Source organism: Aricia agestis, chromosome 9 (genome assembly GCF_905147365.1).
Source record: "Aricia agestis chromosome 9, ilAriAges1.1, whole genome shotgun sequence".
Classification (NCBI taxonomy): Eukaryota; Metazoa; Arthropoda; class Insecta; order Lepidoptera; family Lycaenidae; genus Aricia; species Aricia agestis.
The window spans coordinates 16,743,988-16,767,089 of NC_056414.1; the positions used below are offsets into that span (position 1 = coordinate 16,743,988).

General features: G+C 39.4%; 1 protein-coding gene across 1 annotated transcript in view; it reads left to right on the plus strand.

Moving 5' to 3' along the window:
* Nucleotides 1-23,102, plus strand: part of LOC121730164 (probable G-protein coupled receptor 158) — a 193,799-nt gene that overhangs the window by 117,907 nt on the left and 52,790 nt on the right. The window contains exon 4 of the mRNA XM_042119080.1: nucleotides 22,660-22,783. Coding sequence (XP_041975014.1) covers nucleotides 22,660-22,783 — 124 coding nt within the window. The remainder of the gene's footprint in view (nucleotides 1-22,659; nucleotides 22,784-23,102) is intronic.

Genomic DNA, 23,102 nt, shown 5'->3' on the forward strand with positions numbered 1-23,102 from the left:
CGAACACATAAGAGATTATAACATAAAAATGGCTATAAAAGACAGGAACGATAAAGTCCTAAGCCACATGGCGGGTAGATTCGACACAGAACGATATCTCTTTAACACCCTAGAAACTCCACCCAGCTTGAGTGACCCCTCTCCACCAAGCCAATGTCACAACATCTAAAGGCAAAGGGTGGAGCAGCATAAAATCTAAGGAAATCGGAAAATGTCGGACCTACTGGCCGCCACACCGACTGGGACCTCACCGTTCAAAACATATTATTATTATTAGTAATTTATAAAACAATAAATATATATTTATTTATTATATGTATAATATATTATAGTCTTTTCTACTAAGTATATATATACAGGGTGTCAAAAGACCGCTTCCGATAACTTCGTGGGGTTATTATAGGGCATGAGATATATCCATTGGTGCAAGTAATTTTCTTGTAATTGCCAGTTTTTAAAATAGTCAAAATTTTCAACACGCAATGTATAATGCGTGCAGTCAATGAGCGATAATATCGCGTGCCAGTGAAGCCCCGCCCGCCCCGGGCCGAGCCGGCCGCCCCGCGCGCGTCCCGCTAGTCATGAGTTAAGACAAAACAGCTGATCGTGGTCCCTAGCCCGTAGGTAGTGAAAAAACCACCAATATTGTAATGATTATTAAATTAAAATTATTTTCACGATTTAAAAAACTATTAGATTTAAGTAAGTAACATTTCGTAGGTTTTTATTCAACAATATTCAGTTTTTATTTTCGGGTAAAAAAAGAAAAAGCAAATCAAAATTCACATCGAGTTCAGGTTCTACAAATTATTCATACACAGTAATTACACCGATCTATGGAAAAAAGACTTGATAAACTGTACTGTCAGTTCACTGACCTGTCAGCTGTCTGTTTTTTGAAATGCAGTTCGAACTGAGCTCCATCTAACTCGATGCAGAGTTATTCATGCCCACAGTAAACAAAAATAATTACGGCAGACATTCCTATTCTTCTAACACTTTTTCTACTGCACTGTTTCACCCTTTTCTTAATGTCGTAAATGTATGAAAAGTTCATACACATTTCGTGGCACATTCATCGGCACTCGGCAGGCAGGTGAGCTCCGCGCCCCTCGCCTGCGCCATTTATGAATGAATTGATTCAACTGTACGCAATTCATTATAAATACGTACGTACTTATAACTCAATGGCTGTACGCACCTTCTGTGTGACTATTACAAAGTTACATTTTATGAACTTCTACTAACATTTGTTGAATTCATACAGTTAACAACGTTTAATGTTTTATCCCGACTAAAAAAATTACAATATCACTTTGTTCAAATGTACCTAGACATGACAGTTAAGCTAAACAGCAAAATGATAATTTTGTAGAATAGAAAGTTTGTCACTGACCTTATCAGTTTCTTTGCACTCGCGGTCTTACGAGATGCGGTTCAAACTGCGCCCCTTGCATCTCGAGACACAGTTCTGCACGCCTCTTCGTGTCTTCGTGCAAACGAAAACTGAATGTTCTGTCGGCACTACAAAGTTCCCTAAGGTCACTAAACACTTCCCTAATTCGCCGCTTCATTTCCTCGGCACTGTCGCACGCCCGGTTGTAAACTCGCTCCTTTACGTAACCCCAGAGAAAAAAGTCCAATGGAGTTAAGTCCGGGGATCTCGGTGGCCAGGCTTGGGAACCCAAACGTCCAATCCAACGATCTCCAAAATTTTCCCTCAGCCATTGACGGACAGGCCGTGTTACGTGTGGGAGGTGCGCCATCGTGTTGGAACCACATTCGCCGAAGGTCAGTGACGGTAATGTGCTCATCCAGTTCGTCAATGAACTGGCAGTTTAAAAAATCTAAATATGACGCACCAGTCATCCGTGCAGGCAAAAATACTGGCCCCAATATCAAATTTTTAAAGATGCCACTCCATACGTTAACTGACCAACGTGTTTGGTGGCCAGTTTCTTGGCATGCCCGAGGGTTTTCGACAGACCAAATGTGAGCATTCCTCCTGTTCCACATTCCGTTCCTCGTGAACGTGGACTCATCCGTCCAAAGGACATTTTGGATGAACCCGGGGAACGCTTCCTCCCGTTGGAGCAGCCATCTGCAATAATCCGTGCGTCGGACACGGTCCACCGGAAGTAGCGCTTGCACTCGGTGGACTTTGTAGGGACGCATTCTGTTCCGCCTTAGAATTTTATGTATGGTTGCATGCGATGCAACTGGCCGACCGTAACGACGTCTCAATCTTTTGGCTGCACTACGAGTTCCCAATCGTGGGTCACGGTGTAAAACATCCAAAACCTGCTCCTCGACACGCACGTCCAGCTGCCGCCCACTGCCAGAAGTAGAAGGCGCAATAGGCCTATTTTCCAACACACGTTGGTATGCCTGTGTGATAATACGAGAGTCGGAAGGATGTCAGGCATGAGGATATCGCCTTCGGTAAATCCTCAAAGCCTCTGCGGCATTTCCTGATGCTTCTCCCAAACACATAAGCATCATACCGTATTCGCGCGCAGTAGACACATACGGAGAAGGCATTTTATTAAAATTAAAAAAGACACAAAACACAAAGAAAAATAGTCAATAATAAACGAAACATTTACTTAGCACTAATTACAAAAAAAAAAACGAAAATCACTTATTAAACTAACGAAAAAGTCAAAATAAACTAAGATTAAGAAAAACTGAGAAGTAATTAAAATTATGAAATTTTCCAAATTGGCGAAACGTCACTCGAAAACGCAGGTTTACAGGCAACTGAACAAAATTGAAAAAAATATTAAAAATTCATGTAAAACAATAAGGACGTCTTCCTGTGCATTTGAAGTATCGATATTTTTTATCGACAAATCGCTATTTGTTTTGCATATTGTATTTAATTGTATGTACTTAAAAATAACTCGATATAATTTTATTACCACAAATATTCATTGTTATTTGAATTAAAAATTTCCTTAAAAAAAACTAAAAACATTATTGTACTTATTAAAAAAAACATCCTAACATTCAAATCTCTTCTTGTAAAATTTTACATAATATTAAGATCCTCGCCCAATGAGTAGACGAAAGAAAATAATTTTGACTGCTATTAGGTGTCGTAATAAGTGAAATCATAAAAGTACCTTTTCTAGTAATTTTCTACTTTACTGCGCATTTTTGAAATGAAACTTAAAGTTAAGTTATAAATGTAGAACTTTCCTTACGTATTTCTCTTATTTGGGTTTCAATAAGAAAAAAGTTACATAGTCTACAAACTACAATCGTAATTTTATTGTACTATTGGGTAGTAGTACATTATTATTATTTAATGTACATTAAAAATTATTAATGTAGGTTATTGTAATATTGACTACCTAGAACAAAACTAATTTTATTTTTTATAGGTCACAACACTAATTATTATTATTATTGTCTTTGCGACCATGCCGCCGCCCGCACACGGCAAAACATCTCTTTGATGTTTTGCCGCGCAAATCTGTCGCGATGTCGACACTTTGCCGTCACTTTTGGCCGACACTGCATATCGGTACATTTTTTAGACATAATAATAGTTAGTTGGTAGTGGCGCCGCGCCGTCATAGTGCGCCGTGTAGTCTGCAGGCCGCGCCAGAGCACGATGGTCTAAAAACTCTAAACTCTAAAGCCCCGTCCACACGATTGGTGCATGCCACAAACACCAAACAGTGCACAACACCAAGCGTATGGAAAAATTGATCAACAGTCATTGAGTTGTGAAGGTCAATTGAAACCAACGCCGAACAGTGGCGAACACAAACAAGAAGACAAACACATACGAACACCCAATTACATGTGGGTGTTTGCTGTTTGCCAAGCATATGGACGGGGCTTAAAGCCCTGTTATTATGTATTTGCCTGTTCGTGTTTGCCACTGTTCGTTGTTGGTGTCATTTTTTTATTACTTAAGTATAGGCTGTTTCGAAAACAGTCGAGAAGTCTCCATTCGCTTGGAGTATGCTTTGTGTTCGCTACACATATCAAACAACACTGACAAAGTCCCAACATTGCTATCAAACAGGCTTGGCGAACGATAAGGTGGCTTTCCGATCCTTGCTGCAAGCGACCCGCGGCCGCCAAAATTCAAATAAAATACCACTTTATTAGGCTATTAAATTTTTTTCTATACGCCAGTGTAAAGCAGCTGCAGCATTGGTCACCAGACCAATGTCGGTAGAAAATACATAAAAGTGTATAGCTTTGTTCATAAAGTGCCGTTTCATTTTAATTTTCGTCAGCTGGGGTCGCTTGGCGCGTCGATAGAAACAATACCTTTACAGTACTTTGCGAAACGTGGCGTGCGATGGTGAATATTAATTATTAAAAATCGATTGACAAATCGAATGTGATAATGCGCCAAAACTGCTGCCAACAACTTGACGTCCATCACTCGTAAGCTCACGCGCAACACTTTATGTTTACCAATTGTATGGAAACCCCGGGAACTGTTTGCCAAACGGCCTTTGCTTTGTGAAAGATATCCGACACCAACGCCAAACAGTGCCGAACACAAACAGGAACAAGCAAACACATACGACCACCCATCCATATGAAGCATAAACATGCTACAATGAATAGCAAACGCTATTCATTGTAGTTTGCTGTTTGCCATTGGTTGCCAAGCATCATTATGGTCCGTCCATATGCTTGGCAAACAAAAGCTTGAATAAAAACGACATCGAAACCGAACAGTGGCAAATGTTGGTGTTTCGATCATCATCATCATTCAATCGAAACCGAACAATAGCATTGTTTGCTAAGCGTGTTACATAAATGCTTAAATCTTTCGCATACCGACATATGGCCGACAATGTCTATTCGCTTTGCTTGGTGCGGGTTGGCTGTTTACTAATTACTGGCACAAATCAGTTGCTTTCCACGCGTGTTTTGTGCAAATCACTTAATTCTAATACTAAACACTCGCACTTGCACTAATCAAAGTGGAAACAAGCCTTAATGTCGGCAAATTTTGTCGGTATAATTGTCGATGGCGGCGCGAGCGGTGAGCTCAAAGAGATGCGCCCGGCGCGGCGCGTGCGGCGGTGCCTTTGATGTTCCCGCCAAGCGGTCTGGCCGTCGCGTCGGTACCTTTGAACTTACCGAAAGTCGATACCGTACAATGTACATTGTTTTTAAAGACGATTTTCGCATATTTAGACATTAGTTCCAATTTGCATCTTGAGGTTGAAGGTTGTCGGTTGAGTTAAGTTAAATTAATAAGCGTTTCTTATTACGATCTTTTTAAAGCATTGAATTTTTGTGTTAACTAAATGAGTAAAATGTAAATTAATTGACTATTATTTCTTATTAGTTTGCGGTAAAAAACTAAGACGTGTTGTGTAAGATATCGTGTAAAAAGAGTTATTGGTGGTGTTATTGATTGGTGATAATATGGACTATTTTCAAAATGCATAGAGAGCACATTCAGAAATCAGAATTCAACATTTTTCACGTAAGTTAATTGCTAGTTTTTTCATACATCGTCTGTAGTAGATAAAAAGCGAAAGTTGCAGATCTAGGTTCTGTCCATCTACAATCGTCGTTCCGCATAACACGGAAAATGTGTAATTAATTATTATTTTCTAAGTTGCGTTCAAAAAACTTTGTACTGTGTTAGATTTCGTGTAAGATACGTGTTTTTGTTGGTGGAATTATTGCTTAGTGCTAAGGAATACTTACAAAATGCATAGAGTCTAGAGAAATAAGAACACTTTAAGATCTTAACATTTTACACGTAAGTTTATTACCATAGTTTTACGTACCTACGGAAGTTTTCATGCATCGTCTGTAATTTCGATAGAAAGCCTGAGATTGCGGAAGACGGTTCATCCGCATATCACACAATATTGTTTTTTTTTAAATGAAATAAGGGGGCAAACGAGCAAACGGGTCACCTGATGGAAAGTAAATTCCGTCGCCCATGGACACCCGCAGCATCAGAAGAGCTGCAGGTGCGTGGCCGGCCTTTTAAGAGGGAATAGGGTAATAGGGGAACGTAGGGAAGGGCATAGGGGAGGGTAGGGAAGGGAAAAGGGTAGGGGATTGGGCCATCGGTAAACTCACTCACTCGACGAAACACAGCGCAAGCGCTGTTTCAGGCCGGTTTTTTGTGAGCCCGTAGTATTTATCCGGTCGAGCCGGCCCATTCCTGCCGAAGCATGGCTCTCCCACGGAAAAACACGGTTTTGTTCCTTACGAAGAACTTTTTAACTAATCGATAGGTAATTAAGTTGTTCCTCATGCTCAGAAACTTTACTTACAGTTTTGTACATGGATTTAGGAATTAAAATTTTAACACTGCAAGTAGCCTCTAGGTAAGAGATCAGAGGTCAAAGTTCTGAGTTACTTGAGAGAGTTGAATGTCATAGTTCTTGATAGGTTGGAAAGACCATAGTCCATAAGGTTCAAAACTGCCGCAGCCGTACAGTATGGTCGTTTACGACCTTATGTTATTAAGCGCGCTACAGTTGATATCAATGACTCGCGCCTTTACATTGCGCATCGGAATAAAAAAATAAAAGTAAAAAAAAAAAAAAAAAATTTTTTGTAAATGGTTTATCCTTATGTGTAAAGGTTATTAATCATAAAAAATATATTAAAAAAAATTTTTTTTTTTGAAAAAAAAAATTAAAAAAAAATACATTTTTGTAATCAGAAAATGTAGTATAATAATACCCCAAAGTTATCGGAAGTGGTCTTTTTACACCCTGTATATATAAATATAGATTACTTATGTTAAAAAAAAAAAAAAGTGTCCATGGCGTGATGGACCACAATTAATTAAAATTCATAATATTATTTCAATTATCCTTGGTGCGAAAAATTTTAATAATAAAATAACAAAAAAAGGATATGGACGAACAGTCCATAGACGGCCACAATTTTATAATAAAAAAAAAAAAAAGCCCGTTTTATTATTAACAGGCTTCTTCACAAACAATTCCACGTCGATCTAAAGCGAAATGTAGCGGAAAACCGATCTAAAACAAACGGGCTTTGGCCCACCACACATTCCCACCACTGTATCTCCTGTGTCGCCAGGATCGACAGCGGCATCCAACCACGAAAACCCTTTGATATGATCTCAGGGAGCCCGAGGGACATGCTAAAGCTGTCTTGGGACCCGCAACGAAATTAATCAGAAGAAAATAGGAGGAGTAGGAAGAATTCCAGATTCCCTCCCCAATATAAAGCGGGAGACAGCACAAAGTTGCAGTGACCGAAAGTCAAAGAACTGAAGGGGAGAAGCACCACGGGAATTTAACGTTAATAATAATAGTGACTACTATGCTACAGCTAAATTAATTTATTGTGTTAGACTGTTGCCAATAGTAATTGTGACAAAAACGCTTGAAGGCACGGAAGTTCCTAGCGCTGTCCACGAGATCACCGTAGTATGCGACACCAGATGTGCAGAGTAGGTTGTTTAGCATTGTAGTTCTTTCGTCCTGCCAGAGACTGCACTCCCAGAGAACATGATGAGCTGTTTGTTCAAACATGTTGCCTTCGGTCGAGCACTCGCACATGGGTGATGCTACCAGATTAAATCCGTAGAGTTTGGCCTTAAAATTTCCATGACCGGTCAGGAATTGAGAAACGCAGTGATCAATATCCATCCAATGTTTGGATAGTCGTTCACGAATATTAGGGAAAAAATTATAAAGATGTCGCCCTTTGGTGGAACAGTCCCAACGCGTCTGCCATTCGGAGATTAGGCTTTGCAAAGAGTTTTCTAAAGGTTCAAACAATCTTGCTATTTTATTTTTATCGCGAGCGCTTAAAAAGAACGGGTTGTCAATGTTTTTGTTATGATAGTACATTGTCGCACGACGCTGAATCTCAAGGTCAACGGGTAAAACTCCGGCTAACACGGGCAAGGCTTCGGTGCTTGTGGTTCTGTAAGCTTTGCACAAGAATATAAGAGCAAGACGTTGGCTTTGTAGCAACTTGCGACGAGCCGCGCCGATAGTTGCTCTGTCGGCCCACACGGGGGCCCCTTAGCAAATGCTACCAAGGTAAGTAGCAGTGTAAATTAATTTTAGGGTTTTGAATGAAAGGCCCCATGTCGAAGTAGATATTTTGGTAAAGGAGTAAAAGTTGCGTTTCGCTTTCTCACCGGTTTGAATTATATGTTCTAAAAATGAAAATTTATTTTCTAAGTAAAAACCAAGATAACAGAGCGACTGTTTGCGTTTAACGTTAATATTGTCAAGTTTAATGCTAGGGGAAGATATAAGGGAACCTTTTAAAAGAATTTGGTAAGTTTTTTGCGCGGCGAATTTCAGACGATTACGCTTACCCCAGTCAGATATTAAATTAAGACTACTGTTGGCTTTAGACTCAATTTCGGAACGCGAGTTTGCTTGAACGATAAGAAACCCGTCATCGGCGTAACCAACTAGTATACAAAGCGGTGGAAGTGGAAGACTTAACAAATCGTCGAATCCGATGTTCCATAATTTAGGCGAAATTACCGATCCTTGAGGGCAGCCGCACGTTAAATCTTTGACATGTGTACAATGTCCTAGACGAAGCTTAGTTTGACCGTTAGAAAAGTAAGAATGTATTATAGAATAAATATTGCAGTAACACCCTCGATTTTTTAGTTTTAATAGCACCATCGGCCACCAGGCATGGTCGAAGGCCCCGGAAATATCTAATGAAATAGCGACCACGTATTTAGTTTCCGACAAATTAACTATTTTTCTTACTTCTAACGCCGCGTCCACAGTCGATTTCCCGGCGGTGAAACCGAACTGGTGGCTATGGAATTTAGGGCCACCGGGTAGCAGGCGAGGTACGATGAGACGTTCTAGTAATTTACCTAAGCAAGGCAGTAACGTTATCGGACGGTAAGATTTTGGGTCGTCAGGAGGTTTGTTTCCCGCTTTAGGTATTAATTTTATGCAACCGGAACGCCAAATTTTTGGAAATATACCTTCTGCGATACATCTGTTGTAAACATATAGAATCGATGAATTGGCCGCTAAACACGCTTGCTTTATCATAATATTCGATATTTTATCCTCGCCCGCAGATTTTTTTATAGGCAAAAGGTTTACTATTTTAATAAACTCCTCCGGGGTTGGTACATCTGAGACCGGTGTATGAATGGGGTCTAACATTCTACTCCTAATGTCGCGATGGTGTTCATCATCCAAGGAGGGCTCGTCGTCTGGGATGAGAACGTTTAGATATGCCTTCGCCGTTTCCTCTAAACTACAAGTGTAAGAATTGTTAATTTTAATATTTGAGAAAAAGTTTGGCTCATTACTACTACTGGGTTTAAGCTCGTGATATAAAGAGGACCAGGGACCCTCTTTATCCAGTCTATTCGCGGCATTCTTCAGCATATTATTTTTCGCTAATGTAACGGCAGCGCGATAACGTGACCTTGAAATGCGTAGGTTATTTAAACTAATTATGTAATTATCATCCGAACGGTCGTGGCCAGATTTACGAAGATTATTAATTTTGCGCCTGGCCCTTCTAAATTCCCGACGAAGATTAAGAAGATTACTGTTCCACCATTTACAGTTGTGAACTTTTTTAAGAGGTCTACGACCCAAGGCTACATCGGCACAGTAAACAAATGTGTTTGACATAATTTCCGCGCACTCATTGACGTTTAAATCCGGCCGAGTGAAGTCTCCGGCATGAGCGGTAATGAGGGAGCGGAATAATTTCCAATCGCCGTTCTTAACATTGTATTTATAGTCATTAGAATTGACTACGGTATCACTCGGGACCGCACGAGAAAACTCGTACACCAGTAAGCGGTGATCACTACATGACGCATCGGGAAGGACACGCCAATTCCTAATCTGGACGTACGCGCTAGATAGCGTGACGTCAATCGACGATTCGCCCGTTGGGCTACTATAGGTAGGTGGTGCATCGGGGGTGTTGTGAATATGGAGGTTAAACTCCGCAATAAAGTCTTCTACAGCGGTACGTCGGTCGCGGTCAGTGTACCTAAGCTGGCCGTGCCATAAGGGCGAGGATGCATTGACGTCGGCGCCAATAATAATTTTATTACCCGCGAGAGATTGTAATACGCGGCGAAGTTGATGTAAATGTGGACTTACGGAGTCCGAGTACTGAAAATAGCAGCTTACAACGTAAAATCTAAACTGAGAAGACGAGACCTCGGCTACCGCACAGTGCGACGTCGAAAGGTTAGTTAAGGCCGTGACTGAAAATCTAGACTGAGTGTAAATACCCGCGCGAGCTAGGTTATTAATTTGTACTATCTTCGACCGTAGCGACGCGAGTTGATATTGCTCCTGTACGAGCACCAAGTCTAAATTGTAATCGGAAACCAACTTTTCTAATTCTATCGTTGCGTGCTTATTATTGTGGAGGTTTAACTGTCCTATATTTAAACTATCCATACCGAGTCGTTAAAATAAGTTGCTCCATTTTAGACTTATACGTAGGACAATCTGGGGAGCCTGTGGGGTGGTCGGTCGGTTTTTTATATCGCAAACAACTACCGCAAACCGGCTTAAAGTCGTCTTTATCTTTTTTTGGGCAGCTATCCGAGCTATGACCTTCAGCGCAATGTTTACAGCATGGCTTTGTGTCACGACAAAATTTAGCGGTGTGCCCATACTGTTGACAGTTAGCGCAGCGCACGAGTTCGACGTCATCTACAAAGCGACACATCGCCCAGTCGATAAAAAGTTTTTCTTTTGTTTTGATGAGGTGTTGACGCACTTTAGGGTCTAGTTCGATGCCTATCCATTTACGGTTATTGTATTCTTTGTTTAAAATACGACGTCTTACTATTTTTGTCGAACTCATGAATTGATCTTGTGTCACATTAATTTCGCCGTTTACGTTTTGGTTGTACAGGGATAATAGAAAATTATCGTCTGTAATGTGTTGTGGAACATCTTTGATGAGGATGCGCGGGCTACGCCCCTTGGGTGTCTCGAGACGGAGGCGGCAGATTTTAGCGCTTCGACTGACTTTAATTTTTTAACTTGCGACTCACTCGTGAGGCGCAGAAGCACGCCCGAATTAGCTGTTTTCTTAACGCCGTGAAATTGAAAACCGTCGGCCGGGTTTATGACCTTCATCAAAGCCTGCTTGGTCTCAGTTGCCGATTTTAATTCCGCCGATTTTTCTTGCGTGGGGTAGGCTATAACACATGGGAGTGGTTTACGTGTCTCGACGGGGGGAACCGATTTCGCGAGTTTCAGTTTGAGGGCCTCGGAATAAGAGACCGGAGTCGCCGCGGGGGCCGGTTTCACGACCTGATTGAGTTTAACGGATAGTAAATCTCGCTCCAAATTCGCGACTTTGGTTTCAAGTGACGAGTTTTTAATGGCAAGAAGAGAAACTATGGTTGTCAGTTTTTGTGTTAAGTTCATTATATCGGATTTATTGGCAAAGTTATTGCGCCTCGAGACAGTGTCGTTAGCGAATTCGTTAATTTTTCCCAAGTAGGAGGACGCTTCGCGGACTAACTCGCAGTAATTAAACGAATCATCGACTGCGCTGCTAGTGTCTAATAATGAAATTACCGGGGACTGCGGTTCGTCCCTTATGGGTTGGTGACGTTTTTCGACTGGTGACACGGATGAAGGCGATAGGTGGGACAGCAAACGTTTGCCGGTTGAAGTTGGCGGGGAACGAGGTATGCCGTCCCTTCTTTCAAATGGGTTGGTATTTTTATCTGGCGGCATGTTATTATGGCTAGACATTATGTCTTGTTTTCAAAGTTAACAACAACAATAACACTATTTATGACCAGCTGATCGCAAGGCCGGGCGCCCGGCGCAGCGCGCGCGGTACCGACGATACAATATTTTTACCTACCTACAATTCCTTACTGTTAAAAATGAACAAAGGAAATTACTTACCGAGTTTAAATCCAATAAAATACGGGCAAATGTGTTCAAAAACTTACAGTAAACGTAGATTACACCGTTACCTAGCTTTTTACACACACTCAGCACGCAGTTAACGATTTTAACCACCGAAAACGATTTTAATTCCCGGAGCGCACGTCAGACGATGTTAACCGTACCGAGTTCGCGGAGGGAGGGGAAAACCGATCTAGTATAACATTAAAATTCTTTCTATAAACCCAACTTACAGTATTGTGACGTATTCATGGATGAATACTCCATAAATCTGGATGATCCCCATCCAATTTGGGTTCACCCCGCCCCCGGGTCCAACAATAGTTTAGATCAGGTCATTGATAGTGCAGCTCGGGGTTACATTTACATAAATTGTACTGATATTAATGATATCATTCTAACTTTCAGTCGCATTTACATACATACTTGACATGTGTTTAAGGTTCTGACATAAAGAACATGCATATTTTGTCAAGTCTACATGATGCTACGTCGTACTCAGAGAACTATTATTTAATAAAGATTTTGACAGAAAATGTACAGAGTTTTTGTCGAACTTGTCACTAAGTTTTTCTCTAACTGCCGCACTCAGAGTGGAACATTAATAACTTAATTGTAATTAATTCCAAATTTTGACATAAGCCCCATACATTATCTGTCAAAGTCTTCATTAAATTGAAGGTTAATCGTAATTAAATGTCTCTGAGTACGGCGGTGAGTGTAGCAGTTAAAAACATAACTAACTGTTACTGACAGAGTTGTTTAGTGTCAAAGTCTTCATTAAATAACTACTTATGTAATCATTAAATTTCTCTGAGACTGTTTAAATTATATGTCTAATCCTGCCGGCCTTACCTATCTATATTCAGAGACATTTGATGCTGGGACACTAATTAAACAGTCAGTCTCTAATAATAATTTGGGAATGTAACACAATATTGTTACTATATTGTGTTTTAACACAATAAAATATAATTTGGGAATTTATTCCCAAATTATTATTCGAGACTGGATCAAAGACTAGATCAAAATCGATACTACACGGCACTTTAAACACACACTGTATCAAACTATACTTGCTCTGTTTCAAGGAAAATGTAACTTGAAAATCATCAACCACTTTATTGTTCCTGCCACTCGCGCTACATTTTAGTAACACTTTTCATTGGTCAGTTGTACCATCTAGAATCTAGAGGTACATTTGCGGAACAAACTTCATTGCTCAGTCAACTATTTTCTACACTTTACGTTTGTTCTTTACCTTGTACAAATTGGATTTTTACTGCCGTAGTTTATTTAAGTGCACCTCCTTAGTCGTTACTTATTGATTGCGGATCCCCAGCGAAACAACTTCAAGATAGTTACTCGTAAAATTTAATGGTTATATCGAAAAAGTATCGTACAATGTAAGATTTATCCATATTAGTATTTGAATGCGAAAGTGCATCTGTCTGTCTGTAACCTCTTGGCGCCCAAACTACTGAACAGATTTTGCTGAGTATGGATATTGGATATACTTTAAGTCCCAGCACCCATAGCATAGTGCAGCCTTGCGGGTGCGTATTCATCACGATCATGGTCATGGCATGGTCATCTATTAGAATAATATTTTAAATAATATAAGAATTAGGAATACGGAAAAGTTGGCAAGATCGTAAACGAGTTTTAAAACGTGTAGCATGCACCACTTTATTGTTTTTTTTTTTTAATGAAATAAGGGGGCAAACGAGCTAACGGGTCACCTGATGGAAAGCAACTTCCGTCGCCCATGGACACTCGCATCATCAGAGCTGCAGCTGCGTTGCCGGCCTTTTAAGAGGGAATAAGGGTAATAGGTAGGGATAAGAAGGGAAGGGAATAGGGGAGGGTAGGGAAGGGTATAGGGTAGGGGATTGGGCCTCTGGTAAACTCACTCACTCGGCGAAACACAGCGTAAGCGCTGTTTCACGCCGGTTTTCTGTGAGAACGTGCTATTTCTCCGGTCGAGCCGGCCCATTCGTGCCGAAGCATGGCTCTCCCACGTATGCATGGCTATGCATACGTCGGAGATTATAAATTCATACGTCCCACGTATGAATTTATAATCTATGGTGTGAACCTTTTCCAGAAAAATACTTGAAACTTATTTCTAAATTATAAAATGCCCCGAGCTTATTAATATAAAATGGGCCAAATTAAATAGCACGATTCTAAACGCAATTGAAAAATTCTGAAACTTTTCGTGTCAAATCCACGCGGACGTGAACGCGCGAACGTTCCACACGGTTCGGACTTTCGAACTGTAAAACCGAAGTTCATAACTGCGGCTTTTGAAATTTAACGAGACTCCTTCGGTCACGAACTGCACTACGCGACATTTTAGGAAATCGCCATTTTTTACAATTTCAGGGATATATTTTCAGAGTGGATAGCCCTATTCTCGGCTGCAAGTTTGTGTATAGACTTTAGTATACATACCTTATGCTATGCACTTCAACAACAAAGTGCTCAAAATATGATCGGCAAAAAACGCTCTATTTTCCAATTCATTGATCGGGTTTTGGAAGCAAAAACGCGCAAAAACTGTGACATGGAACGGATTGCCCGAAGTCAGAACAAAAAGTTGCGATAATCGCCCCTGAATTAACGATTAAATAATTTATCACAGAATTTGGAATGGAATGATTGGCTCGACTAGTATCGAAATTCGAACCTACAAAAACGAGCGGAGAGAACTTTTACCCTCCAAAACTTTAGATGCTAACATTGTTGTAACTTGTATTTATACACGCCTGAATGCCTGGCAGATAAAACCTGGTCTAGAAAGTTTACAATAAATAGGATTAACTTTACTCACCATTATTGTAATACTATGCATAATGCATATTAAAATATAATAGTTAAAGCATACTTAAATATTGTGGTAATTAACTATAATAATATTATTTTATATGCGTTAATATGATTATATATTATGCAGTGTCCCCTCGTGACCACGGCCGTTGCAACACGGCCGAAACGTCGAGAAAAAGTATGTACTCGTAGTAGCATTACCACTTAAATAAGTCGCGTTAAGTCCCGATTAAAAAGTTTAATTATAATGCAACGCGAAAGTTAAAAATGTTATATTATGCAGATGTAGAAAATAATATTCTGCCCCATAAGGCGAAGATACTTTAAATCGGAGAATACTTTAAAAAACCATAAGTCATTACGCAGGGGCTACGCAGAGGCCATAGTTTTAAACTGTACCTTACGTTAAATTGTTCTGTGTATTTATATTTATGAAGAAGTTTATGAGGAATTATGTGGCTTACTGGAGGTGGATGCAGGCATCCGCGGCTCGCAATATATAAACGTCGGAAAACAGCACCACTGAAACATAAATTATATTTATAACCTCATGTTTAAGCTAAGTATATAAAGTACAACCATTTACCTCCAGTGTAACGCTATTTATCAGGCACAAAGGATAAACAACAATGATAATAAATGCTCTTTTGTGTACTAAAATGTTAGCTCCATTCAATTCATTTTAATAGTCAGCTTTTGCCAGTCGAGCTTCCCTTGTAATTTAAACTTTCAACGCAATAATAGCAATTTAAACTTATAACGTCATAATAATTATAGTATATAATATTTTGTTTTGTTAGAAATACAGTGATTGAAAATCCCAATAACAATTTTGCCTGAAGCTATGGTATGGTGTTTTTACAATGCTCTTTTCTTTATCATCTTTAAATTTACAACTGAATTATTAATTTCATCCGACGCATTTCTATTTATTTATTAACACTTTATGCTAATTTACTTACCTAGGCGGGCTTAATGCCTTGTGGCATTCTCTACCAGCCAACCTTAGGGTTATACTGAGAATGTATAATACAGGCGCATTCGTGGTAATGAGACACATAGCGTCGTATCCTACGAATAAGGGCGCTGTTGCAAAAACCCTACTTTACAGGAGAAGGCTTTTTGTGTTTATTTCAAAATATTGTTAGACAACTTTTAGAAATTAATTATGAAGTTATCGCATAACTACGTAGCGGTTGCTATGAAATTTTGAATGAGACGTTTACGAGGGCTGCTATTTATGTATCCGGAACTGGCCACTTACAAGAACAATTAAAAAGTAATTACAACATTTAAAAATAGAACTCTTTGGTTGAAGAATACATTTTGTTTCATGTGACTGTCAATTATTTTTCCATTGTGGCGTCATTTTGAAAATTGCGTGTCTTCATTTGCCATGGATTTAACGCGTGAACATTTTCGTGCAATGATTTACTACGATTTTCGGCGTGGGCTAAATCAACAACAGTGCTTTATTCAACTCACCGCAACTTTTGGAGATGAAGCACCATCAAAAACCACTGTTTATCACTGGTACAGTGAGTTTAATCGTGGGCGGTCTATGCTCACGGATGAAAATAAAGAAGGTCGCCCAAAAACAGCTGTTGTCCCACAAAATATAGATGCTGTGCGGGAACTAATAATGCGTGATCGTCATGTTACATATCGCGAGATAGAGGCGTCCTTAGGCATAAGTATGACGAGCATACATAAGATATTACACGGCATTGGCTGTAAAAAAAATATGTTCGCGTTGGATTCCGCACAACTTGACAATCGATCAAAAACGGGCTCGTGTCGATTGGTGCAAAAAAATGATAAAAAAATACAACCGTGGTACGTCAAAAGCCGTTTATAATATCTACACAGGTGATGTCTATGAATCTTGGATCTATGCATATGACCCCGAAACTAAACAACAGTCAACGGTGTGGGTGTTCCAAGATGAGCCGAAACCAACAAAAGTTACTCGTGCAAAAAGTACTTTGAAGCAAATGGTCGCCTGTTTTTTTGGAATTAATGGACATGTGGCTACAGTGCCATTAGAGAATCGTAAAACGGTTAATTCTGAATGGTATACGACCATTTGTTTACCAGAAGTCTTTGAAGAAATAAGAAAGGACAACCGACAACGCAGAATCATATTACATCATGACAATGCTAGCTGTCACACCTCAGCTGAAACAACTCAGTTTTTGGAGGGTCAAAAGATCGAATTGACTGGTCATCCGCCGTACAGCCCTGATTTGGCACCTAACGATTTCTTTTTATTTCGATACGCGAAGAACAAATTACGTGGTCAACGTTTTTCGAGCCGCGAAGAGGCTGTTGATGCGTTCAAAATGCACGTTTTGGAGATACCTCAATCAGAATGGAAAAAGTGCTATGAAAATTGGTTCCAGCGTATGCAAAAGTGTGTCGATCATCGCGGCGAATATTTTGAAAAGCAATAAAACCATATTAAATGATATATGTTTGTTTCTTTTTTTAATTCCGGATACATAAATAGCAGCCCTCGTAATTTGATATATTCGGGTAGATTTGTCCCTTATTTCTTTTTTCGGCGGAGTAAAATAAGTCTCATCAGACACAAGTAACGTTATGCCTTTTTTGTGCGGATTCAACGGGGTCTTAAGAGCATTTGTGTCTTTTTAGAGATCATTATCAAAGAATTTCCTTTTTAAAACCACATTGGAAAATCGGCCAAGTGCGAGTTGTACTCGCGCACGAAGGGTTCCGTACCATTATACAGTAAAAATAGCCAAAAATGTGTGTTTTTTGCATGAGGGCCCCCCATATTTTTTAATTTATTTTAATTTTGTCGTCAATTATTATTAAAGAATACTTAAGTACAACGGAACATTTCAAAAGCTCACCTGTTGCTATTATTGACATGGATCAAGATTGTAGTTAATTATTGTAACTGGGGTGACCCGTGGTAATTAACTTTAATAAATAAATAAATAATAAATAAATGGAGCAAAAAATGGCAAAAAATCACGTTTGTTGTATGGGAGCCCACTTAAATATTTAATTCAATTTTTTTTCAGTATTTATTGTTATAGTGGCAGAAGATAATCTGTGAAAAGTTCTTGAGATAGAGCCTGGAGACAGACGGACGGACAGACAGACATTGAAGTGTTATTAATAGGGTCCTGTCTTCACCCTTTGGGTACGTAAGAAAAAAAAAACAATATAAATAGGCATATGGAATAAAAAATACATTAAAATTAATAATATGGAACGTTTTATAATATTAATTCTCAACCCTGAAAGCAATCACAATAACTATTGGTTTCCTTCAACTTGTAAAAATAAAATATATAACGTGATAAGTCTTTACAGTTTAATGCCAGTTATTTTAAATTACCATATAACATTATAACTAACGACTAGTTACTCTGACTATTATAATATTGGTTATCTTTTATGACAATTAGATTATCCAAGAGCCAGCGATAGACAGATTTTTGTCATTTTATAAAAGCTGAAAGTTTTCCTGTATGAACAAACAAGCACTATAGAATTTCGATTGCGTTTAGGAGGTATCCAGTTTCGAAGTTGCGGTAGACTTTCAAAACTGGATACCTCCTAAAGTATCTGCGACCGAAGCTCTATAATAGTTGGTTGCCGTTCTTACCTCTATATGAGTACTAGCTTTTGCCCCCGGCTTCGATCGCGTGAAATTAAAAAATCGCGTAAAACAATTTTAGGAACATTATGTTTTTCCAAAACCAAAAGTAGCCTTTGTTACTCTTCATTCTTTCGACTTAGTATGTGCTAAAAATCATGTCGATTAGTTGCTTCGCTAGGGCGTAAAGGAAGGACAAACAAACATATAAATGGGAAAGTACGAGTATAGCATAATTATTATAGGTAAAAGAAAACTCTGTCTGTTTCTGGCTCTTGGTTTAACATCAGCTTAGCATAATAACGCTAATATTTTGTGCTAGATGACGCCCGCAGGCCGCAACTCTGTTGCGCCAAAATTCATTTTTCGCGCGGGAACCGTACTTTTAAAAAAAAATCCTATGTCCTTTCCCGGGACTGAAACTACCTCCGTACCAAATTTCAGCAAAATCAGTTCAGCGGTTTAGGCATGATGAGGTAACAGACAGACAGACACGCTTTCGCATTAATAATATTAGTATGGATTCTAAATCAAATTATTTTATGAGACGATATACGACATCCCTCGTGTCCTTTTGAAAGAGTGTGATGACCGATGATACATCATCAGCACAGCTCAAGAGATGTACTCAAAATTTTGGGTACGTTCAGTTACTCACAGTTCGTCCAATTAACCAAAAATCAATAGTAACAAATAAAAGTTTCGTTACACTCACTCTCGATACACCAAAAGCTCTTTTCCTAAATTTTTAATAAAAAAGAATCTTTTTAGAATCTTTTTTTTTTCAATTCTTTCAGGCAACGGGGAATGTTTTCGTTTTTTAGAACCTAAAAATACAAAAAAAAAACTCAAATTATATTGTGGAATATTATTTTATATTTAAATATTCTTGTAGCACACCTTTAACTATTTTTCTATACGGCGGAAAAAGCCACAAAGTTCACTGCGGCTTTATAACAAAATTAAAACAAAACATAATAAACTTTCAATTATATAACTTTTCGAAATGGTTAGTATGTAAAAGGCAAATTCATGTTATCATTTTTCCAATAATAACTGTACAACTAAAGAAAAATTAAAGAAATAAATTTCGCAAACGATTCCCTATTACTAGTACTAAGAGACGATTCCGTGGAAAAAGTCCACAGACGCAATAGTGTCTTTTTTCCAGTTACTTTTAAGAATGTAAAACATTTTTTATACTTACTATTTGTTCCCTTTTACGGTTAACACAAAGTAATTTACACAAAAAACAGTGTAATGACGCGTACGCCAGTTCGCAGAGTAAGGGCGTGGTGGCGCGTGCGCCTCGTCCCAGCCCCGTGCGCCCTTTCACGCACTCCAAGAAAACGGTCCCTGAAGCCTTTGTTGCTTTTATCGCCGGGGAATTTAAGACCTAAGAAATGTGGCATTTTTTTAAATTTAATTTACTGGTTATTAAAATTAACATTTTACTATTTTTACACTGAAGGTTATAGATAATGAGCTGCCGATTTCGATTTTGCAATAAAAATAAAAAGCCATGGTGACCAGGGCGCCCTTATTCGTAGGATATGACGATAAAATTTTAACGTTGTTAGTGGCGTCCGAAAAGGAAGATCTTCCGACCGAGCGAGATAGCATGCTCGGTCAGGCCGAAGCCCACTGACGTCATTTCAGACGTTGTATATATCTTGCCGTTCTACGAAACTTCGATAGCGCGATGCAGGAATGTTAGGCGAATTGTGGGTACCGCCACATCACTCCCCCCCGAAGACCTGTGGTATTCTTCGATGCGCTTGTGTTGTCAGGTGTGGGCCGAAGCTACGCGTGCAATGACCAGGAGAGGGACCCCGTGCTCTGCTTGCTGACCGGTCGTTGTAGCCTATGGCTGCCCCGTTCAAGCCAGACGCGGGTTCGACCGGCGCGGACCTCCAACGCGGCTTATGGTCGAGGCGACCCGGTTATGCTTGATGTCTGCTGACGTGTGGCGGGGAGTGTTGATGATGATTGATGTCCAGAAGGATGCGTGTTCTTGTCGGTGGTCACCAATTTAACGTTGTTAGTGGCGGCCGAAAAGGAAGATCTTCCGACCGAGCGAGATAGCATGCTCGGTCAGGCCGAAGCCCACTGACGTCATTTCAGACGTTGTATATATCTTGCCGTTCTACGAAACTTCGATAGCGCGATGCAGGAATGTTAGGCGAATTGTGGGTACCGCCACAAAATTAAAGAGATTTATATATATGTATAAATTATAAATAATGAATAAAACAATTACTTATATATATAATATATGTATAATATAAATTTAATTATAATAAATAATAAAATACCTCCTGGAAAGGCAATAGCGTGTAAATAGCTAAATTGCCTGCGGGATAATACAAAGTTCTCAAAAAAAAAAAAACTCCGTAATCCGTATCATGCCCGACTAACCTGTTCCATAGTCAGCAGGGGTGCTCATCAGGCAATTGCAGTAGCAGCAAGCCCGTTGGATCTTGTAGGAGCAAGATGATTGTCTTCTGTAGCCCGTGGTCCGCTCCGGAGCGTAGCTGAAGTACTCTTGAATTTTGATGCACTTTGGTCGGCCGACCACACAAAAAGTTCACAGCGATTATATTGAAAAACCAAAAGAGAAAGAAACATGCCAGAAAAATTCCAGCTGGATTAAGCCTTTTCAAGGAAAATTATCAGAACAAAATTTTCTCGTAAGCCGTCAAGCCCGGTCCGCGGCAAAAAGCATCAGAAAACACTTGTCATCTGTCAAGTGTCAAATATATGTCTTCTTCGTCTTCTTCCGACAGTGGTGAATTGCCATATTATGTTAAAGGTTCATCCAACGGTTGATGAACAGAAACTCCCAAATACATCCCAACAGTCGAAATCAAACACAACATAAATCCAGAGTGTAATTTGAGAACTTATTATTTAATTATTAAGGAAATTAAGGAAATATAATATATTAAATTATAACAAAATTAAGTGCACCAACCACCTCCATATTAATACTATTTCATTATCTTTTACGTAATCTCTATTCATCGAACTCTATGCTAGGGGCACCCTCATTTCATCATCATTATGGGGATGCCGTCGCCCATTGCACCGAGTCCCCGAGAGGGTCGCGATGCGCTGCGTACTCTTCGCGCATCGCGACACCAAAGTGGAAGGGCCTTTGTTCGGCCACGGAGCCTGTATGGGCTCGAGGAGGGCCTGCTGGTGATAAGCAGGCACACGCACGCAATTCACCATCTTTACGGCCGCAGCGAGTCCTACATACCCGGAGGAGTTGTGTCCAAACCCTCCGGCATGCGCAAAAGCCATTCCCCGTCTCAAAAAAAAAAAAAAAAAAAGGGGCACCCTCATTACATACTCATTAGTTACTACCATAATATTAATATCCTTATACGTTTTTAATATTTTTTGCCACGATCCATTTACACATAACTGAATAACTGTATTATTTAGATTTATTTATGTTATAAAATAGTACTTACAATTATTATGTTACTATTTATAATAATAATTTTTGTACGTATTTATTAGTAAGTATCTAAAACATCTTTGTTGTCTATGTAGTCACCTATCATCTATTACTTTTGTTATTTTATAATTTGGTTATAAAGGTTGTCTGGAAAAAAATGCTTGTAGCGATAAGACAGCCTTCTGTACTTTTTACACTGAGTTACTATGTTTTGTATGTCCTGTTTGTTAATTTGGCGCAATAAAGTGTTTTTATTCATTCATCGTCTTTATTATCTCACTTTGTGTTCAGGGAATTATAGTCTTTAGCCCTCAGGTCCGAGTCCATCCTCATCCTCGTCCGCTAACTCATACCAACAACTTGGTCATCATCATCTTACTTTGTGCCAAAGGCACAATGTTAATCTACTAACTCGTCACTTAACTCATTGCTAAGCATAATATTTCCTCTTTATCTATTTACAAAAGACTTTATCTCTCATTAATTACCTCTTGCTCTAGGGTAAAGGTTGCCAACTACTCTTTCTACGTAAGATCATCGTCTATACCAGCAGGCTTTGCGTGGTCAGCATAGAAATAGAAATTTATTTCTACGGAAGAAAAGTGACAAATAGACAAAGGAAATCCGCCATTAAAATCTGTCAGTATATCCATTCTTTTCCGTTTCTAATGTTTTCATGCTAAGCCTGCTGGGACCTCTGTCCCAGACAAGACAAGAGAAGATCTCTCTCTTTCCCTTGTCATATTTTAACTTAGTTATCAATTACTTTTTATCATCAAAATGTGTACTATTAGGGACACAATCATCAACAGCTCTTTCACCATCTATCTCTTCACCAGGGGAACCAGCGGTATCGACATTGACCTGCGGCGCGTCGACATCGACCAATGCCCGCTGCGAGCCGGCTCCACTCAACTTAACATCTTCGCTGCCACCGACAAGTGCAAGAAGACTACCACTGAGGTTAGTTGAGCCATTCTGCGCTAGGCAAACTTTTTTTCTATCTAGGTATGGAATTGTATGTACAGGGTGTAACAAAATTAAGTGATAATACGTAAAGGTATTTTAAATGTGTCCCCGATGTAGAGGTCACTGTGAAAGTAGCAGCGCTCAAAGAGTAGCTTTTTTCACCTTTGTATTGAAAAATCCACGACGCGGGGGCGCTTGCCTATACAAATCACAAAAAATATTGCTCGTTCAGGGCTATTACTTTCACAGTGAACTCTTTAAAAGGGACACATACACATCCTAAAATATTATCACTTAGTTTTGTTACACCTTG